This window comes from Arachis hypogaea, chromosome 3 (genome assembly GCF_003086295.3).
Source record: "Arachis hypogaea cultivar Tifrunner chromosome 3, arahy.Tifrunner.gnm2.J5K5, whole genome shotgun sequence".
NCBI lineage: Eukaryota > Viridiplantae > Streptophyta > Magnoliopsida > Fabales > Fabaceae > Arachis > Arachis hypogaea.
This window is the reverse complement of record NC_092038.1, coordinates 68,089,937-68,107,350: the sequence shown is the minus strand read 5'-3', so window position 1 is coordinate 68,107,350 and position 17,414 is coordinate 68,089,937. Positions and strand designations below refer to the sequence as shown.

The 17,414-nt window shown below is 36.0% G+C and overlaps 1 protein-coding gene across 3 annotated transcripts; it reads left to right on the top strand.

The window, feature by feature from the left end:
- The first annotated feature begins 1,450 nt into the window (after window positions 1–1,450).
- On the top strand, window positions 1,451–4,959 carry LOC112790752 (uncharacterized). Of its 3 annotated transcripts, XM_025833290.3 has the most exons (9): window positions 1,469–1,903; window positions 1,998–2,063; window positions 2,324–2,488; window positions 2,759–2,881; window positions 3,141–3,223; window positions 3,545–3,686; window positions 3,843–3,872; window positions 4,181–4,250; window positions 4,469–4,959. In XM_025833290.3, exons 3-9 carry the CDS (start codon window positions 2,486–2,488, stop codon window positions 4,540–4,542), a joined length of 525 nt encoding a protein of 174 aa, XP_025689075.1. In that variant the 5' UTR covers window positions 1,469–1,903; window positions 1,998–2,063; window positions 2,324–2,485; the 3' UTR covers window positions 4,543–4,959. The 3 variants fall into 3 exon arrangements, with proteins under 3 accessions (XP_025689074.1, XP_025689077.1, XP_025689075.1); XM_025833289.2 differs by lacking the exon at window positions 2,324–2,488 and having other exon boundaries at window positions 1,451–1,903; window positions 1,998–2,029; XM_025833292.3 differs by lacking the exons at window positions 2,324–2,488; window positions 4,181–4,250 and having other exon boundaries at window positions 1,451–1,903; window positions 1,998–2,029.
- Window positions 4,960–17,414: the final 12,455 nt, after the last annotated feature.

Genomic DNA, 17,414 nt, shown 5'->3' with positions numbered 1-17,414 from the left:
CTCCAAAACCTCAGCAAAATGAATATTGATTTGCAACTTTCTAAAGACTTCCAAGAACTTCAAAAATTGCTTGTCCTTCGTCTCCTTTTGAAGTTTATGAGGATATGGAATTTTAGGCTTGTACTCATGAGCCTTTAGTAATGTAGGATAAGTGTCAAGAGAGTCTGGGAATGGGTTGTCCGCACGCTTTGGAAGGATGCACTCTATTTCTTCCTTTTTCTCCTCTGGAGCTTCTTTTTCAACTAGCTCCTCATTAACTTGTGCTTTCGTACTTGCCACTTGTGCACTTATCAAGGTGATAGCCTTGCATTCCTCTCTTGGATTTGGAATTGTGTTACCAGGAAGGCTATTAGTGGTCCTCTGATCAATTTCATTAACTTTTGTGGCTAATTGACCCATTTGAATCTCCAAGTTCTTGATTGATGCTCTCGTTTCCTGTCTAAAACTTGCCAACATTGCTTCCAGATCATTGTTCTGCTGGGCTGAGAAGTTGCTTGCTGAGATGACTAAAACTAGTGGTTATTAAAATTATTCTGTTGAAATCCACCCTGAGAATTATTATTAAAACTCTGTGGCCTCTGAGGTTGCTCTCTCCACCCAAAATTTGGGTGATTTTTCCACCCCTAATTGTAGGTCTTAAAATAGGGATCATTATTGGGATTTCTACGAGCACTCCCCATGTAATTGACCTGTTCAAAAGAAGATTGAGCATAATTATAAATTTCATTTTGCATAAAATTACCTGTCATGTCATAAGGGGCCTCTTGTGCATTCTGAGTGTTGACAGCTGAAACTTGCATTCTACTCAACTGTTGAGTAATTAGATTCATCTGTTGAGTCAAAATTTTGTTCTGAGCAAGAAGAGCATCAAAAACTTCTACTTTCAACACGCCTTTCTTCTGAGGGGTCTCAGAGTTCACAAGATTCCTATTAGACGAGTATAAATATTGGTTGCTAGCAACCAACTCAATAAGTTCAATAGTTTCCTCAGGTGTCTTCTTTATGTACAATAAACCACTTGAAGAATTATCTAAGCACATCTTGGACATTTCACCTAAGTCTGCATAAAAGATATCTAGTTGCACTACAAGAAAAAAGGCCTATTGTTACACTTTTTTTCTTGCCACACTTTAAAAGCGTGGCCAAAAGTGATCAATGGCCACGCTTTATGAGGATTGCTACTAATTTGTGATTTGGTCACGCTTTTTTTGTCATACTTTAAAAACATGGTGATAGAGAGAATTTGACACGCTTTTAAGAGAGTGGCCACTGATTTATAATTTGGCCATTCTTTTTTTTCCCACGCTTTATAGAAACAAATATGTACACTTTTAAAGCGTGGCTAGTTTGTCAAGATACAAAAACATTTTTAAAGCGTACCTATATCCTTTAATTATTTGGGACCCTAAAAAAACGTGACGAAAGGGTTCCACTTGAAATTTAATTTCTCGCTCAAACACTTAATTTCTTTTTCAGTACATCCATCACTCAAAACAGCCTTCACTTAGAAGTGAGAACCCAAACCCTCGATTCCTTTTCTCCATTAAGAACCCTAAACCTTTGCAGCCCTCTCTCAGCTCGCAGCCCTCTTCATCACTGAGAATCCATCTTCATCTTTCAGCTCATAGCCCTCTCTCAACTTGCAACCCTCTACCCTTCTCTTACAACCCTTTATCCCTCTTTCGCAACTCTTGGAAACTTCAATCGGTGCTACCTCCGTCGGCGCACCCTCCATCGGTGCGCCCTCCGTCAGCGCTCACTCTCACTCGCAAGGCCTCCATCGGCGCTCACTCTCTCTCGCTTAAACCTTACCTCCGCCGACGCTGACTCAATCCTCGCTGCCTCTCCCTCAATCGTCGTTCCTCCCTCAATCGGTGCTCAACCCTCACCATAACACAAGAAGGTACGGATTTAATCCCTTTTGGTTTCTCTGTTTCAAACCCCTACAAATTTCTCTATTTCAACCCTCACCATAACGCTGATTAATGTTTTCCTAGCTTAAATGCTGCAATTTTGCAATAATCTCGTGGTAGGAAGCTAAGCATTTGACCTGAATCAAATAAGTATCCTCTGTTCATACTCTTTTTTTTTGGGCTTGGATATATGTTTTTACTTTTTATCCTAATATGTTCTCTGTGGATATGATTTAGTATAGAGAGAGTTTTACTAATACAAAAGGGAAATGATTTTATAGAGAAAGTGAACTTCTATGTATTTAATGCCATTGGAAACTCAGATTTTATCTTTCCTATAAAAATTCTTCTATTTTTGTATTCTTCACAAATGCCCTTTGTAAAACTAATAAAGATATAAATTCTGTCAGCTGCTGTCTGGTATACCAATGTGTTTTCTAGAAAGTATCATATTATTGTCATGTTTGGAGAGCAGAAATGATGCAATTATTGATCATATTCTTCACGAGTGAGATTTAATTGGAAGAGTTATTAGTGCGGATAAAGATTCTATTCTCTCTGCTGACAAAAATATGGTAAATGGAACTTACTGATTGGAGATTGTCTTGTTCATAACTTAATTGTTACTGTTCAAGCCTTATTTATGGAACTCTTCAAAACTTTGGATGCAAGAAACATAATTTGCTTGTACTAGATCATAGTTATCCTGATTTTCTATTTTATTGAATCAAATTGGAAAATGACGCATAGATAAGCTAGAGTGATAATGCCTAGTTGTACACTTAATCTCCATGTTAACTTTAAGCTTATTATTGCCTCTTCATTAAACTAGTGCTATATTGCAGCCTACTGTACCTGCTATTGGAAAACGGGCACCACGCGTGGGAAATATTGGGCATATTACTCGAGTTGCTAACAAGCTTATTCACTTATCACATAATCGAAGCAACATACTTTCATGTCTTCAGGTTGGTTATGTATTTTTTCTTATGTATAGAAAATTCTGGCCTTTTTGCACCGAACTCCTATTTCTTTTTTATGAGTAGTTAGCCTATGCATTTTTAAATTATAATTTCCTTATGAAATCATGGACAAGCTAACAAGTTGTTGAAAGAATATCTTGCTACTGCTTCTAAAAATCCATGTGGCTGATCTCATTGATAGAAAGTTGCTTTCTAATATATGTAACTTCCATGGAAATCTTGCAACTTGGTTCAACGTCTGCAGGAAAATAAGGAGTGGAATGAATGGCAAGCTAAAGTTCTTCAGGAACGTAATGTGGTTGAGAATGTTCATCGGTGGGCTTGTGGGTAAGTTCTGATCATACTCAACATGTTCTAACACGGTTACTATTCCGGAGAGGATCAAGTTATTTTTGGCATTTAAGAAATTTTGGGTGCTAGCTATGATATGCTTAGTAGTACTGTGATCAAAAGTTAGATTTTATTTTTTGAATAAGGGTTCTGGATTGCATATTTCATTGAATGAAAATGAATCATGTCTGTTGTGTTACCTTCATTTTAATTGTTAAAATGAATAAAATTTAACCACTGAAGTGAAGTTATGATTTATGTGTATACTTAGTTATCCTGTAGGTTGATTGACATATTTCTTTTTTCCTACATGTGCAGGCGTCCAACTGCTTTACATGGTAGGATGAGGGATAGTGATGATGATGACACTCATGACAGGGACTACGATATTGCAGCTTTAGCAACTAATTTGAATCAGGCTTTTGGATATAAAATTTATGGAACTGAGGATAATGAAGAGGTTTGTAGTTGGCATCCTCCCTGGGTGTATTCATGTTCCCATTTTTGTGTGTATATATGTCTATTTTCTATTCTTTTTTCATTTTACAGTCTGCCCAAGGTGGTTTAGGCACTGAACTTAAATGCCAGACTAATTCTTTGATTGGTTTGGTTGCAGAAAAATAACAACATTGAGCGAGATGATGAGGTAGATATTTTGTTTACTCTTGTTAAGTAATGTATTTTTTACTTTTGAGAACCAGTATTTTGTCTCTTAAAAATGTGACCATTTAGAGATTGAATGGCTATCTATTTGCTATTCTGGCGCTGCTGGTCTTGCAAGTATAGCTTGCATGTGCTGTAGTTGTTTTACCATTGGATCATTAGTTGCCTTTTTGTCATTGTCACCAAGTGATATGGTCATTGTCTTGTGCATACTGCATAAGCACAAACTTCTGTTTACCGTGTACTCTTGTTAAATAATTTGTGGCTAATTTAACTATTGTACAAATTAAGGATGTCTACTTCGATGATGACTCTGCCCAAGTAGTCATATCATCCCTAAGATTGGTGAGGATCAAGGAAGGTGAGTCATTTTCATCTTACAACAATTTTGTTTGGTTGAATCTGATTGTCCTATGGATTAATCTGTGATGATGATATTATTTTTAAGAAGTCTTGTGTGCGCATGTTATATTAAGTTAAAAAATTTTGTTCATTACTGGCATGCTGTGCATATATGTTTCTAGGTTTTTTCATTCACATGGTAACATTGGAACTTTTCTTCTTGATGTGTCTTTGTAGAGAATTCCGAGTCGAACGCGTGGCCGCTGACGGCTTATCAATCAGAGCTCGGATTGAAAGTTATGGCGAATTGAAATCGAAGCAAGGGTTTGAGATCCTCCTTCTCCTCCTCCAATGTGTTTTCAACGTGTTGCATTGTTGTTGGGGGAAGGAAGAGCTGATGCTCTTCATATATAATGGGTTAAGTTGGGCCTTGGGCCCATTATGGGCCCGATTCGCCTGGTTCGTCCTGTTCGGTCCAATTTTCGGCCAATTTCTTTAAAATTAGTGTCAAAATTTTTATTTTAATTAATTTTACCACATTAAACTCTAAAATTTCAATTTTTAATTTTCTAGAATAAATATTAATTTATGAGTTAATTATTCGTTAATTATTCGGGTTTTACACCGGAGGCCGGACAAAGGTAATAAAGGTGAGAGATGTTTGTATTGTGTGATGATGTATTATATGAAATGGAGTTAAATGAATTGTGATGATGTATTATATGAAACCTTGACTTGGGATGAGTTATGCAATCTCTTCCTTACCATAACTACAACTATGACAAGTATGATGGATTAATCTCACTAAGTCAACCCTTAACATCGAAGGATAAGTCAAGTGAGCATAATTGTTATTAATCCACATATCCTAGTTAACTTACCAAATTAATTGGTAAAAAGCTAGCGTTTTTGGAAACAATAACAACTAACAATCCAAGAATTATCACTAAATGTTGGACATTATGGCTTTAGTAGTCCATAAATTAATTTCCCCCAAGCTAAGGGGGTGGAAATCTATCCCATAACTAAGATTGGCATTTTATCAAACACATAGAGAGCATAAATATAAAACATGGCAAAATTGGTAAATTAATGAAAGCTATGAATAACCAAATGATCAAAATGAACAAAAGCAATCCAATGAACATATAAAAAACAATTAAACATCAATTAGCCAACTAGAAATTTAAAATTGCAAAACTATGTATATATGGATAAAAGAAAGTAAAATAGAGGAAAGTGGAGAACAAGTGTAGTAATTAAAAGAGAAATTAAACAAATACTTACAATGCAATTGTTATAATTCCAAATCAAAACTTGAAGTAGAAAATGCTACAAATCCTAATTAAACCTAAGAGAGAATTTTCTATACTACTCTACTCTTACTCTTACTATGTGTTTTTTCTAATCTAAAATTGAGCTCTCTTCATATGGCATGAAGTTCCCTTTATATAGCATTTGATTTCAGCCTCCAAGCCTTCAAAAATAGGCCAAAAGAGCCCCAAAACGCGAGTCCACGTGACTTTTTAATGGAGGCACGTACTGGTAACTGTGCGTACGCACAGATGTGTGCGTACGCACACATGTTGATTTCCTTCTTGTGCATACGCACGTAGGGTTGTGCGCACGCACGCATGGCTGTGTGCTTCCTTCTTGTTTTCTTCATGTTTTCTCCCTTTATACATGCTTCCTTCCAATTTTGCCTATCCATTCTTGCCTCTTTAATCTGAAATCACTCAACAAACATGTCATGGCATCAAATGGAATAAAAGTAGAATTAAAGTGCTCAATTTAAGCATAAAAACACATTTTCACATTTAGGTTCAATTTAGGGATCAAACACAAAAATATGCTATTTTGGTGCTTAAGTGTAGGTTTATGTGATGAAATCCACTCAAATCAAACCCAAATATCTCATCAAATATGGATTCATCAATTCCCTCACACTTAAACAATAGCATGTCCTCATGCTAAACCAAACAAGGAGAATGATCGAAAGAGAAACAACTTATTGAATGCAACTACCTATATGCATGCAAGTATACTATATGCTATACTATATACTATATGCATGCAACTTATATATATAATGTACTATGAGTTTGGTAAAAACAAACCAACAAATTTCAAGCAAGAGTATTTACATCTAAGGCTAAGCAAAGAAATAGCTCAATGCAATCACAATTTAGAGAATTGATTTAACTCATCAAAAGATGAAGCAACTTGCAAGAATACATGATAAGAAGTATGGAAACATAGAGTTGAGTGATCGAACCCTCACTAGGTGTGTATACACTCTCAATGCTCAAAAGTGTTTAGGGTCAATCTACTCAAGTCTCCTCTTAATCGTGCTTTCAAGGATTTGCTTTTCATCTAACAATCAACAAATGTGTGATGCATGAGTGCAAGTATCATGAGGTCTTTAGAGGGTTGTAATGGTGTTAGGGTTAAGGTAGGATAAATATGGCTAAGTGGACTTAAGGAATTGGATCTTTGATTAGCTCAAGTGTCCAACTCAACCTACATTAACCAAATAAAAAAAATATGCAACCTAACTTCCCATAATCACATTTTTTATACACATTCATGCATCTTTTTCATCCAAGTCCACATATACATTTCTTATTCATTTTTTTCTTTCTTTGGGGCAACCTTTGTCCCTTCTTATTATTTTTTTTTTCATATTTTCATTTTTCATTTTTTTTCTATTTTTTTTCTTTTTCTATGACAATGCATATGGTTAAAGAAAATTGATACATGAATGTGCACCCATTTTCCAAAATTTTTATCTTTCAATGCCTACCCAATATAAAGCTTTTTATTCACTACTAATCTTTTCCAAAATTTCTCCCACACTTAAATGAAACACACTTTTCAACCTAAGCTAATCAAAGATGCAATTCAAGGTAATTCATGGTTTCCTGCTTAGGGTTGTGACATGCTAACAATTAAAACAAAGGGGATTAAAACGCTCAAAAGGGGTTAACAAAGGTAGCTGCAAGAGTAGGTCTATATGGGTGAGTGGGTTTAAAACAAAAAATGGCATCAATCATGCTAAATGCATTCAAAACATCAAACATTGGACATAAAGAATCAAGCAAAAGCAAAACCAAGATTGCAATCATAGAAGGAGCATAGCACACAATGAACAAAATTTGTGGTTATAATGTGTAACCACTCATTAAGGCTCAACAACTCACAAGGTTTTTCTGTTCTATCTCTCTTCCATATTCTATAAAAATCATTCAAGTAAGTTTTAAAAACAATTTTACAAATCAATTCAATAGAATGCCCTAAAACAAAATACTTGGAAAATCCTTGTTGTTTTCCATCAAAATTATTTCCTATATGTATATATGTTGTGATGGATGCAATTTTTCAAAAATTTTCTAGTTCTATTTCTAATTTTCAACATCGCAAAAACTAACATGAACAATTAGGCAAAATTAAACTAGGTGCTATACTATTCACATCATCCAATCACAACTTCTATCTATAAACTATATACCATGCAAAAGATGCAAAATGCAATAGCTAGAAATAAACTAAGATATATATATACCAAAAGAAAAATGCAATACAACAATCAAAAACACTCAAATATCTACAAGAATCATAATAAAAGAAAACAAAAAATAAAGTGCAAAGTGTTCAGAAAAGAAAGTTTACGCCCTAAAAATGGTGAATCTTCTCCCACACTTAAGCATTGCACGGTCCTCCATGCACGAACACAATTCGGGGAGAATGGCTCTAAAGCGCTCCACCTTCAGCTGGCGGATGCGGGGGCTTGGATTGTGTGGAATTTGCCAAGTGCAATGCATTCTCGGCATCTCCATCCTCGGTGTCTTCCTCCTCTCCTGGCTCCTTGCCTTTATGTCTCATCCTCAAAAAGAGTGAATAAGGTATAATTAGGAATCATAGGGCAAGTAGCACAAAAGGGTAAAGATGGGAGCTCATAAGCATCTAATTGAGGAGTTTGCATAGTCGTCTGGTATGATAAAAAAAATTAGCCATGTGTGTATTCCAATTATGCGCGCGGTTGGAACACACACAACGTCCGGTTAAAATGGCATCCACACAATCAAAAGCTAAGCATGTCTTCCTCAATTAGATGGCCTAGGTTGCAATTAAAGGATAAGCAAGAGATGAGGCCCAAACAAACCCAGGTAACGACAAAAGCGATTTGAGTATATGATGTATTGGATATTGTAATTGTGCAAGTGAAAGCGCAAATTGATATAGAGGCACAATAAACAATAGCCAAACTAATAATGAATAGAAAACTCCTTATTCATCATGAAACATAAAGAAAAATGTCACATGGTAAAAATACTTGTTACAAAAAATGACATGCTTGATAAGAACCAAGTTGAGTCACTCAAACAAATGCAAAGCATTAACAAGGAGCAAGTACCGGTCATGTGACGAATGTAATATGAAAATCATGATAAACAAGTAATTTCAACTCAATTCTCTTAATTCAGTGTGCACTTACATAATTTGTCCTAGCGGTACAATCAAAACATGAGTATTTAAACCCACTAGGAACTAGTAAATTAAGGCAAAGTATAAGTGCATTGGTGAAAACTTCAAGCAACCAGCAATCCAATCAATACCAAGCAAACACTTGCAACTAATTTAATTAACAAATGACTAAACTAAATCTATTATAATTACTAAAATGAAAATGAGATGCAAAAAAATTAAGTAAAGCAAGTAGAGAAACATGGAAAAAGCAAGAAAAGGGAAGGATGGAAGGGGTGGGAGTACGTTAGCGCTTTAGGAAAAATGCAAACAAAATTTTGCCCAAAACAGGGGAGGTGTGCGCTCGCACAACGTGTGCGAGTGCTCTAAACAGAGGGGGACACAAGAAGTATGCGTACGCACAAGCGTGTGCGCACGCACAGAAGTGAAAATTGATGGGGTTCATATGCACATACTATGCCAGCGCTCCCACCAGAGGGAGTGCAAGAGTGTGTGCGTACCCACAGTGAGGTGCGCACGCACAGTGTGCGCAGAAAAGGGATTGAGTGCATACATACGAGCGGGTGCACACGCACAGGGCGCAAAACAAAGGGGGTCACGCGCGCACAAGGCATGTGAGCACTGCCAGCAGAGGCTTTGTAAGGTAGTGTGCGTACGCACAGGACACAAAATTTCGTTGTTGTGTGCGTACGCACAAGTGTGTACTGATGACAGGTCATCTTATGCTAGTTTTACTAGCATTTTTCCTTGCTTTTATTAAGTTTATTACACTTTCTTGCACAATAAGTAATTGATTGGAGTAGAATTTCATGTCTATCATGGCTCAATCAAACATTGTTGATTTTATACAAAATCATGAGATTTATGCTCAATTTAGTTGATTAGTATGAATGATGTAAAACTTTGTGATTTTGGTGAGACTTTGATTGCTTGTTTGGTTGATGGCAGGTGAGAAGATGATGAAAAGAAAAAGTGCAAAGAAGCAAGGTGCAGGCGAACGCTGTGTTCATTTGATGAACGCTATGTTCACACGCAACGCGCACGCATACAAGACGCCTCCACGTGGATGAGCAATTTTGGAAATCCACGCGTACGCACGCATGACGCGTATGCATGCATGACGCGCACGCGTGGATTGAGGATCAGTGTTCACAAGCCAAGAACGCAACATTCATTCTAAGTGAATGCCTGTGATACTTTCAGAATTTGAATTTGAAGATGGGTACTGACGCGCACGCGTGCATGGCGTGCACACGATGATGTGACAAAAGTGATGGTTGGCGCAGATGCGTACAAGACGTTGGAACGCAGAAGTGACATTTCATCATCCACGTGATGTGTGAAGAGCGTTCATGGCGCGAACGTAGCGTTCAGTTAATGAACGCTACCAAGGTACACGCAAGCATGGTTGAAGCTGAAGATCATATCGATGCGCATGCATGCAGTACGCGCACGCGTCGATGGGAAAAACGCAAGGGACACGCACGCACGTAGGACGCACACGCGTCGGTGAAGGAACGCAGCGTTCACTTTGAGAATGCTACGTTCTCCTGAAGCAAGCTCCCAACCACACCAACTGAGGACCCATTTTGATCCATTTCATCAAAGGCCAGAAAGTCCACTCCAAGTACTGGAATGACTAAATTAGAAAGTGTATAAATAGTAGAAAATTCAATTCCATGAAAAAACCTTCTTTTTAATTTTTCATTTTAGCTTTCTTTTAGTTCTTTCTTTTAGTTCTAGATTTGAGTTTATTTTCCCCTTCTGTTTTTCATCTTCTTCTGCCATGTTCTTTTATGTTTTGGTAGTAAAGCAATGATGAACTAAACCCCAATTTTCATTAGTGGAAGGAGCGCTACTATAATTCCAATGAATCAATGAAATTCTTCTTCTTCTCAATTCAATTGTATAGCTATTGGGCATCTTCTATTTTGGTTATGAGTTATTCACTCCGGAAGGGGGTTCAACTCAATTGAATGCAGGTGTGAGCCTTGGAAGGGGAATCGTCTTCATTAGAACTGAAGCTCTATCCTTCACTACTCTCTTGATCAATATCATTCGGGAAGAATTGAGATCTTGAGAGTTAGTGTGGCTAATGGATGAGAGAAATGTGCTCTAACTCTTTTCATGACAATTAGATCAAGAAATTGGCAAGATTGATTGTGATTAGAGAGATTGGATTGCCAAGGAATTGGAATCCAATCAATTTCAATCCGCCATAGATCTATGCTATGATTGAGGAAGGAGTTAAGACCCAATTGATTCATGAAGGATTATAGTATCTCCAATCCCTGATGAATCATTTTCTTTGAATTTTTTTCACTTTGAGTCCTCTGCACTTGCTACAAATTACATTTACTAGTTCTGTTTTGATTCCCAACCCCCAATTCCTTTTATTATTCATGCAATTTAAGTTTCCTTACCATTTAACATTTCTGCACTTTTAATTCCTGCACCTTAAGATTCAGTTATTTACTTTTCTTGCAATTTAAGATTCAGCTCTTCTAATTTCTTGTACTTCAAGTTTCAATCAATTTAACTTCCTGCCATTTGTTTTTTTCTGTCAATTTACTTTTAGCAGTTTAAATTTCTTGTTATTTACTTTCTGTTAAATCAATTCCACTCAATTCATGAATATTTGCTTAACTAAATTCATCACCATACTAAAGTTTCTTGATCCATCAATCCTTGTGGGATCGACCTCACTCTTGTGAGTTATTATTACTTGATACAACCTGGTAGACTTGCCGGTTAGATTGTGTGGAAATCTAATTTTCCATCATCAAGTTTTTGGCGCCGTTACCGAGGATTGATTTAGATTGACAATGATTAAGTAAGTGATAGTATAAATTAATCATTTTCTTTGTTTTTATTAAGCATATTAACTATTTGAGACTTTGCTTCTACTATCCTTAACCTTACTCTAGCAGTAGAGTATTTTGTTTTAGTTTCTGGTCTATTTGTGCTGTATGCCAGGAGGAAGAATAGGTGCATCTACATCTTTTGATTCTGAGCTAGAGAGAAAATTCTTGAGATTGTGAAGAGAAGCAAGAGGGAAGGGAATTATTGGAGAAGAAGAATCAGAAGAGGAAAACCAAGAAATGGAGGGTAACCTCCCTAATCCACCAGAAGAGGTGACCAACAACAATGGTCAACCTCAAAGGAGAGTTCTAGCATCTTACACCTTCCCCAATCCAAGAAATTGTGGGAGTAGTATACTCACTCCCAATGTTCATGCAAATAACTTTGAGTTGAATCCTCAATTTATTACTCTGGTACAGAACAATTGTTCTTATGGAGGAGGTCCACTTGAAGATCCAAATCAGCATTTATCTACCTTCCTGAGGATTTGTGAAACCATCAAGACAAATGGTGTGCATCCGGACATCTATAAGCTGCTTCTATTTTCATTTTCCTTGAGAGATAAGACATCTCAATGGCTGGAGACGTTTTCCAAAGAAAGCATCAACACTTGGAATGATTTGGTGAATAAATTCCTATCTAAATTCTATCCACCTCAAAGGATCATAAGATTGAAGACAGAAGTGCAAACATTCACTCAAATAGATGGAGGATCACTTTATGAGGCATGGGAAAAACATACAAATCTCTGATTAGGAAGTGTCCACCTGAGATGTTTAGTGACTTGGATAGACTTCAAAATTTCTATGAGGGATTGACTCTAAAAGCTCAAGAATCGTTAGACTACTTAGTAGGAGGTTCATTACAACTAATGAAGACAGCAGAGGAAGCCAAAATCTCATAGACACTGTGACCAACAATCAATACTTCTATGCTCATCAGAGGCAACGCCAACAAGTACAAAAGAAGGGTGTGTTGGAGCTAGAAGGAGTGGACACTATCTTGGCACAGAACAAGTTGATGCACCGATGGTGGACGAAATTGTGATCACATCAATGTAGTATTCTTTGTTGTTGTATGGAATCATTATTATGGCACCTATGTGTGGACACAACTCCGTTCAACTAACCAGCAAGTGTACTGGGTCGTCCAAGTAATACCTTACGTGAGTAAGGGTCGATCCCACAGAGATTGTTGGTATGAAGCAAGCTATGGTCATCTTGTAAATCCCAGTCAGGAGGATAAAATTATGGAATTTAGAAAATCAAATATGATTAATAAAAATAAACAGAAAATAAAATAGGATAGAAATACTTATGTAAATCAATAGTGGGAATTTCAGATAGGCGTATGGAGATGCTGTGCTCCTCTTGAATCTCTACTTTCTTATTACATTCATCCAATCCTTCTTACTCCTTTCCATGGCAAGCTGTATGTAAGGCATCACCATCATCAATGGCTACTTTTCATCCTCTCGGGAAAATGGTCCTATGCGCTGTCACTGCATGGCTAATCGTCTGGAGGCATCACCCTTGACAATGGCTACATCCCATCCTCTCAGTGAAAATGGTCCAAATGCTCTGTCACAGCATGGCTAATCATCTGTCGGTTCTCAATCAGGTTGGAATAGAATCCATTGATTCTTTTGCGTCTGTCATTAACGCCCAGCCTTCAGGAGTTTGAAGCCCGTCACAGTCATTCAATACCGGAATCCTACTCGGAATACCACATACAAGGTTAGACTTTCTGGATTCCCGGAATCCTACTCAGAATACCACAGACAAGGTTAGACTTTCCGGATCCCCATGAATGCCGCCATCTATCTAGCTTATACCATGAAGATTCTGTTGTGGAATCTAAGAGATATGCGCCCGGCCTAAAGTAGAACGGAAATGGTTGTCAGTCACGCACGTTCATAGGTGAGAATGATGATGAGTGTCACAGATCATCACATTCATCAAAGTGTTGTGCAACGTATATCTTGGAATAAGAATAAAAGATAATTGAATAGAAAGTAATAGTAATTGTATTGAAACTTGAGGTACAGCAGAGCTCCACACCCTTAATCTATGGTGTGCAGAAACTCCACTGTTGAAAACACATAAGTGAAAGGTTCAGGCATGGCCGAATGGCCAGCCCCCTAAAACGTGAACAATAGCCTCCTAAGATGAAGAATAAAACAAAACTGAGACCAAAGATGTCTAATACAATAGTAACTTATCCTATTTATACTAGACTAGCTACTAGGGTTTACATGAGTAAGTAATTGATGCATAAATCCACTTCTGGGGCCCACTTGGTGTATGCTTGGGCTGAGCTTGATCTATCCACGAGCTGAGGCTTTTCTTGGAGTTGAACTCCAAGTTATAGCGTGTTTTGGGCGTTCAACTCCGGATCATGACGTGTTTCTGGCGTTTAACTCCAGACAGCAGCATGTACTTGGCGTTCAACGCCAAGTTACGTCTTCAATTTCTGAATAAAGTATGGACTATTATATATTGATGGAAAGCTCTAGATGTCTACTTTCCAACACTGTTGAGAGCGCGCCAATTTGAGTTCTGTAGCTCTAGAAAATCCATTTTGAGTGCAGGGAGGTCAGATTCCAACAACATCAGCAGTCCTTTTGTCAGCCTTTTTCAGAGTTTTGCTCAAGTCCCTCAATTTCAGCCAGAAATTACCTGAAATCACAGAAAAACACACAAACTCATAGTAAAGTCCAGAAATGTGAATTTAACATAAAAACTAATGAAAACATCCCTAAAAGTAGCTTGAACTTACTAAAAACTACCTAAAAACAATGCCAAAAAGCGTATAAATTATCCGCTCATCACAACACCAAACTTAAATTGTTGCTTGTCCCCAAGCAACTGAAAATTAATTAGGATAAAAAGAAGAGAATATACTATAAATTTCAAAATATGAATGAATATTAATTCTAATTAGATGAGCGGGACTTGTAGCTTTTTGCTTCTGAACAGTTTTGGCATCGCACTTTTTCCTTTGAAGTTTAGAATGATTGGCTTCTCTAGGAACATAGAATTTCGGATAGTGTTATTGATTTTCCTAGTTAAGCATGTTGATTCTTGAACACAGCTACTTATGAGTCTTGGCTGTGGCCCTAAGCACTTTGTTTTCCAGTATTACCATTGGATACATAAATGCCACAGGCACATGACTGGGTGAACCTTTTCAGATTGTGACTCAGCTTTGCTAGAGTCCCCAGTTAGAGGTGTCCAGAGCTCTTAAGCACACTCTTTTTGCTTTGGATCACGACTTTAACTACTCAGTCTCAAGCTTTTCACTTGGGCCTTCATGACACAAGCACATGGTTAGGGACAGCTTGATTTAGCCGCTTAGGTCTGGATTTGATTTCCTTGGGCCCTCCTATCCATTGATGCTCAAAGCCTTGGATCCTTTTTACCCTTGCCTTTTGGTTTTAAGGGCTATTGGCTTTTTCTGCTTGCTTTTTCTTTTTCTTTCTATTTTTTTCGCCTTTTTTTTTGCAAGCTTTTTTTTCTCACTGCTTTTTCTTGCTTCAAGAATCAATTTTATGATTTTTCAGATTATCAATAACATTTCTCTTTGTTCATCATTCTTTCAAGAGCCAACAATTTTAACATTCATAAACAACAAGATCAAAAATATGCACTATTCAAACATTCATTCAGAAAACAAAAAGTATTGTCACCACATCAATTAAATTAAATTCAAGGATAAATTCGAAATTCATGTACTTCTTGTTCTTTTGAATTAAAACATTTTTCATTTAAGAAAGGTGAAGGATTTATAGAATTTATTCATAGCTTTAAGACATAGTTACAACATCCTAATGAGTGAGGGTGGCGCCTTCTTGAAGGTCCAATGGTGCTTTTTGAGCTCCTTTATGTCTCTTCCTTGCTTCTGTTGCATGATTCCTAGTGATTTTGGTGTTCCTACCCTTAGTTGATTCCAATAATTATGTGGAGGAACATGTATCCCCTGAGGTATCTCAGGGATTTCTTGATGAGGGAATTTCTCATGCTCTCTTGATGTGCAGTCAAATGCTCTTCTACTGAGTTATGGACCCTTGAGATGAATATCTCCATCTCCCATGACTTGGAGGTGGAAGCTTTTTGTCTTCCCTTTTCTCTTTTTTTTCTTTTTTTTTTGAGGTTTTTCTGAATTGTTGATTTTTAGTTTCTCTTGACTTCCTCTTCAGAGTCTTTTCAGGTTCAGGATCAGCTTCAACAAGAGTGCCTTTTTTCTTGTTCCTGCTCATATGAAAGAGAAGAGGAAAAGAAAAGGAAGAGGAATCCTCTATGTCACAGTAAAGAGGATCCTTATTATTAGTAGAAGAAGAAAGGGGATAATGGAAGGAGAGGGATGAATAGTCTGTATAAAGAGTAAGGATAGGGGAGGTGATAAGAGATGAAGAGAAGTGTTAGTAAATAAATAAATAAACAGAAGAAGATGAGAGAGGGACTTTCGAAAATATTTTTGAAAAGGAGTTAGTAATTTCGAAAATTAAAGATGAATTAAAATTAAAATTAAAATTTGAAACAATTAGTTAATTAAAAAGAATTTTTGAAAAAGAGGGAGGTATTTTCGAAAATTAGAGAGGGAAAAGTAGTTAGGTGGTTTTGAAAAAGATAAGAAACAAACAAAAAGTTAATTAGTTAGTTGAAAAAGATATTAAAATCAAATTTGAAAAGATAAGAAGTTAGATAAGATATTTTAAAATCAAATTTTTTGAAAAAGATAAAATTTTGAAAAAGATATGATAAAGAGATAAGATAAGAAGATGTGATAAAAAGATATGTTTGAAAAAGATTTAATTTTTAAAATTAAAATTAATTACTTAACTAACAAGTAACTACAAGATATGATTCTAAAATTTAAAGATTGATCCTTTCTTAACAAGAAAGTAACAAACTTCAAATTTTTGAATCAATCACATTACTTGTTAGCTAATTTTCGAAAATATGATTTAAAAGATAAGAAAAAGATTTTGAAAAAGATTTTAAAAAAATTCGAAAATTAATAAGAAAAAAGGAAAAGATTTAATTTTTGAAAAAGTTTTGAAAAGATAAGATTTTTAAAATTGAAAATTTGACTTGACTTGTAAGAAACAACTAATTTTTAAAATTTTGGACTAAGTCAACTCAAATTTTCGAAAATTAGGAGATAAAAACGGAAAAGATTTTTTTGATTTTTGAAATTTTTTTATGATGAGAGAGAAAAACACAAAAATGACCCAAAACATGAAAATTTTGGATCAAAACACAAGATGCATGCAAGAACACTATGAATGTCAAGATGAACACCAAGAACACTTTGAAGATCATGATGAACATCAAGAACATAATTTTGAAAAAAATTTTATGCAAAGAAAACATGCAAGACACCAAACTTAGAAATCTTTAATGCATGGACTCTAACAAACAAAAAATGCATATGAAAAACAACAAACAACACAAAACAAGAAAACATCAAGATCAAGCAAGAAGACTTGTCAAGAACAACTTGAAGATCATGAAGAAAACTATGAATGCAATGGAATTTTCGAAAATAATGCATAAATTTTAAAAACATGCAATTGACACCAAACTTAAAAATTGACTCAAGACTCAAACAAGAAACACAAAATATTTTTGATTTTTTATGATTTTATGATTTTTTTGTATTTTTATTATATTTTTCGTAAATAAAGTTTGGAAAAACGAAAAAGAAAAGAAAAATTTTGAAAAAGATTTTTGAAAAAAAATTTTTGAAAAGAAAATTACCTAATCTGAGCAACAAGATGAACCGTCAGTTGTCCATACTCGAACAATCCCCGGCAACGGCGCCAAAAACTTGG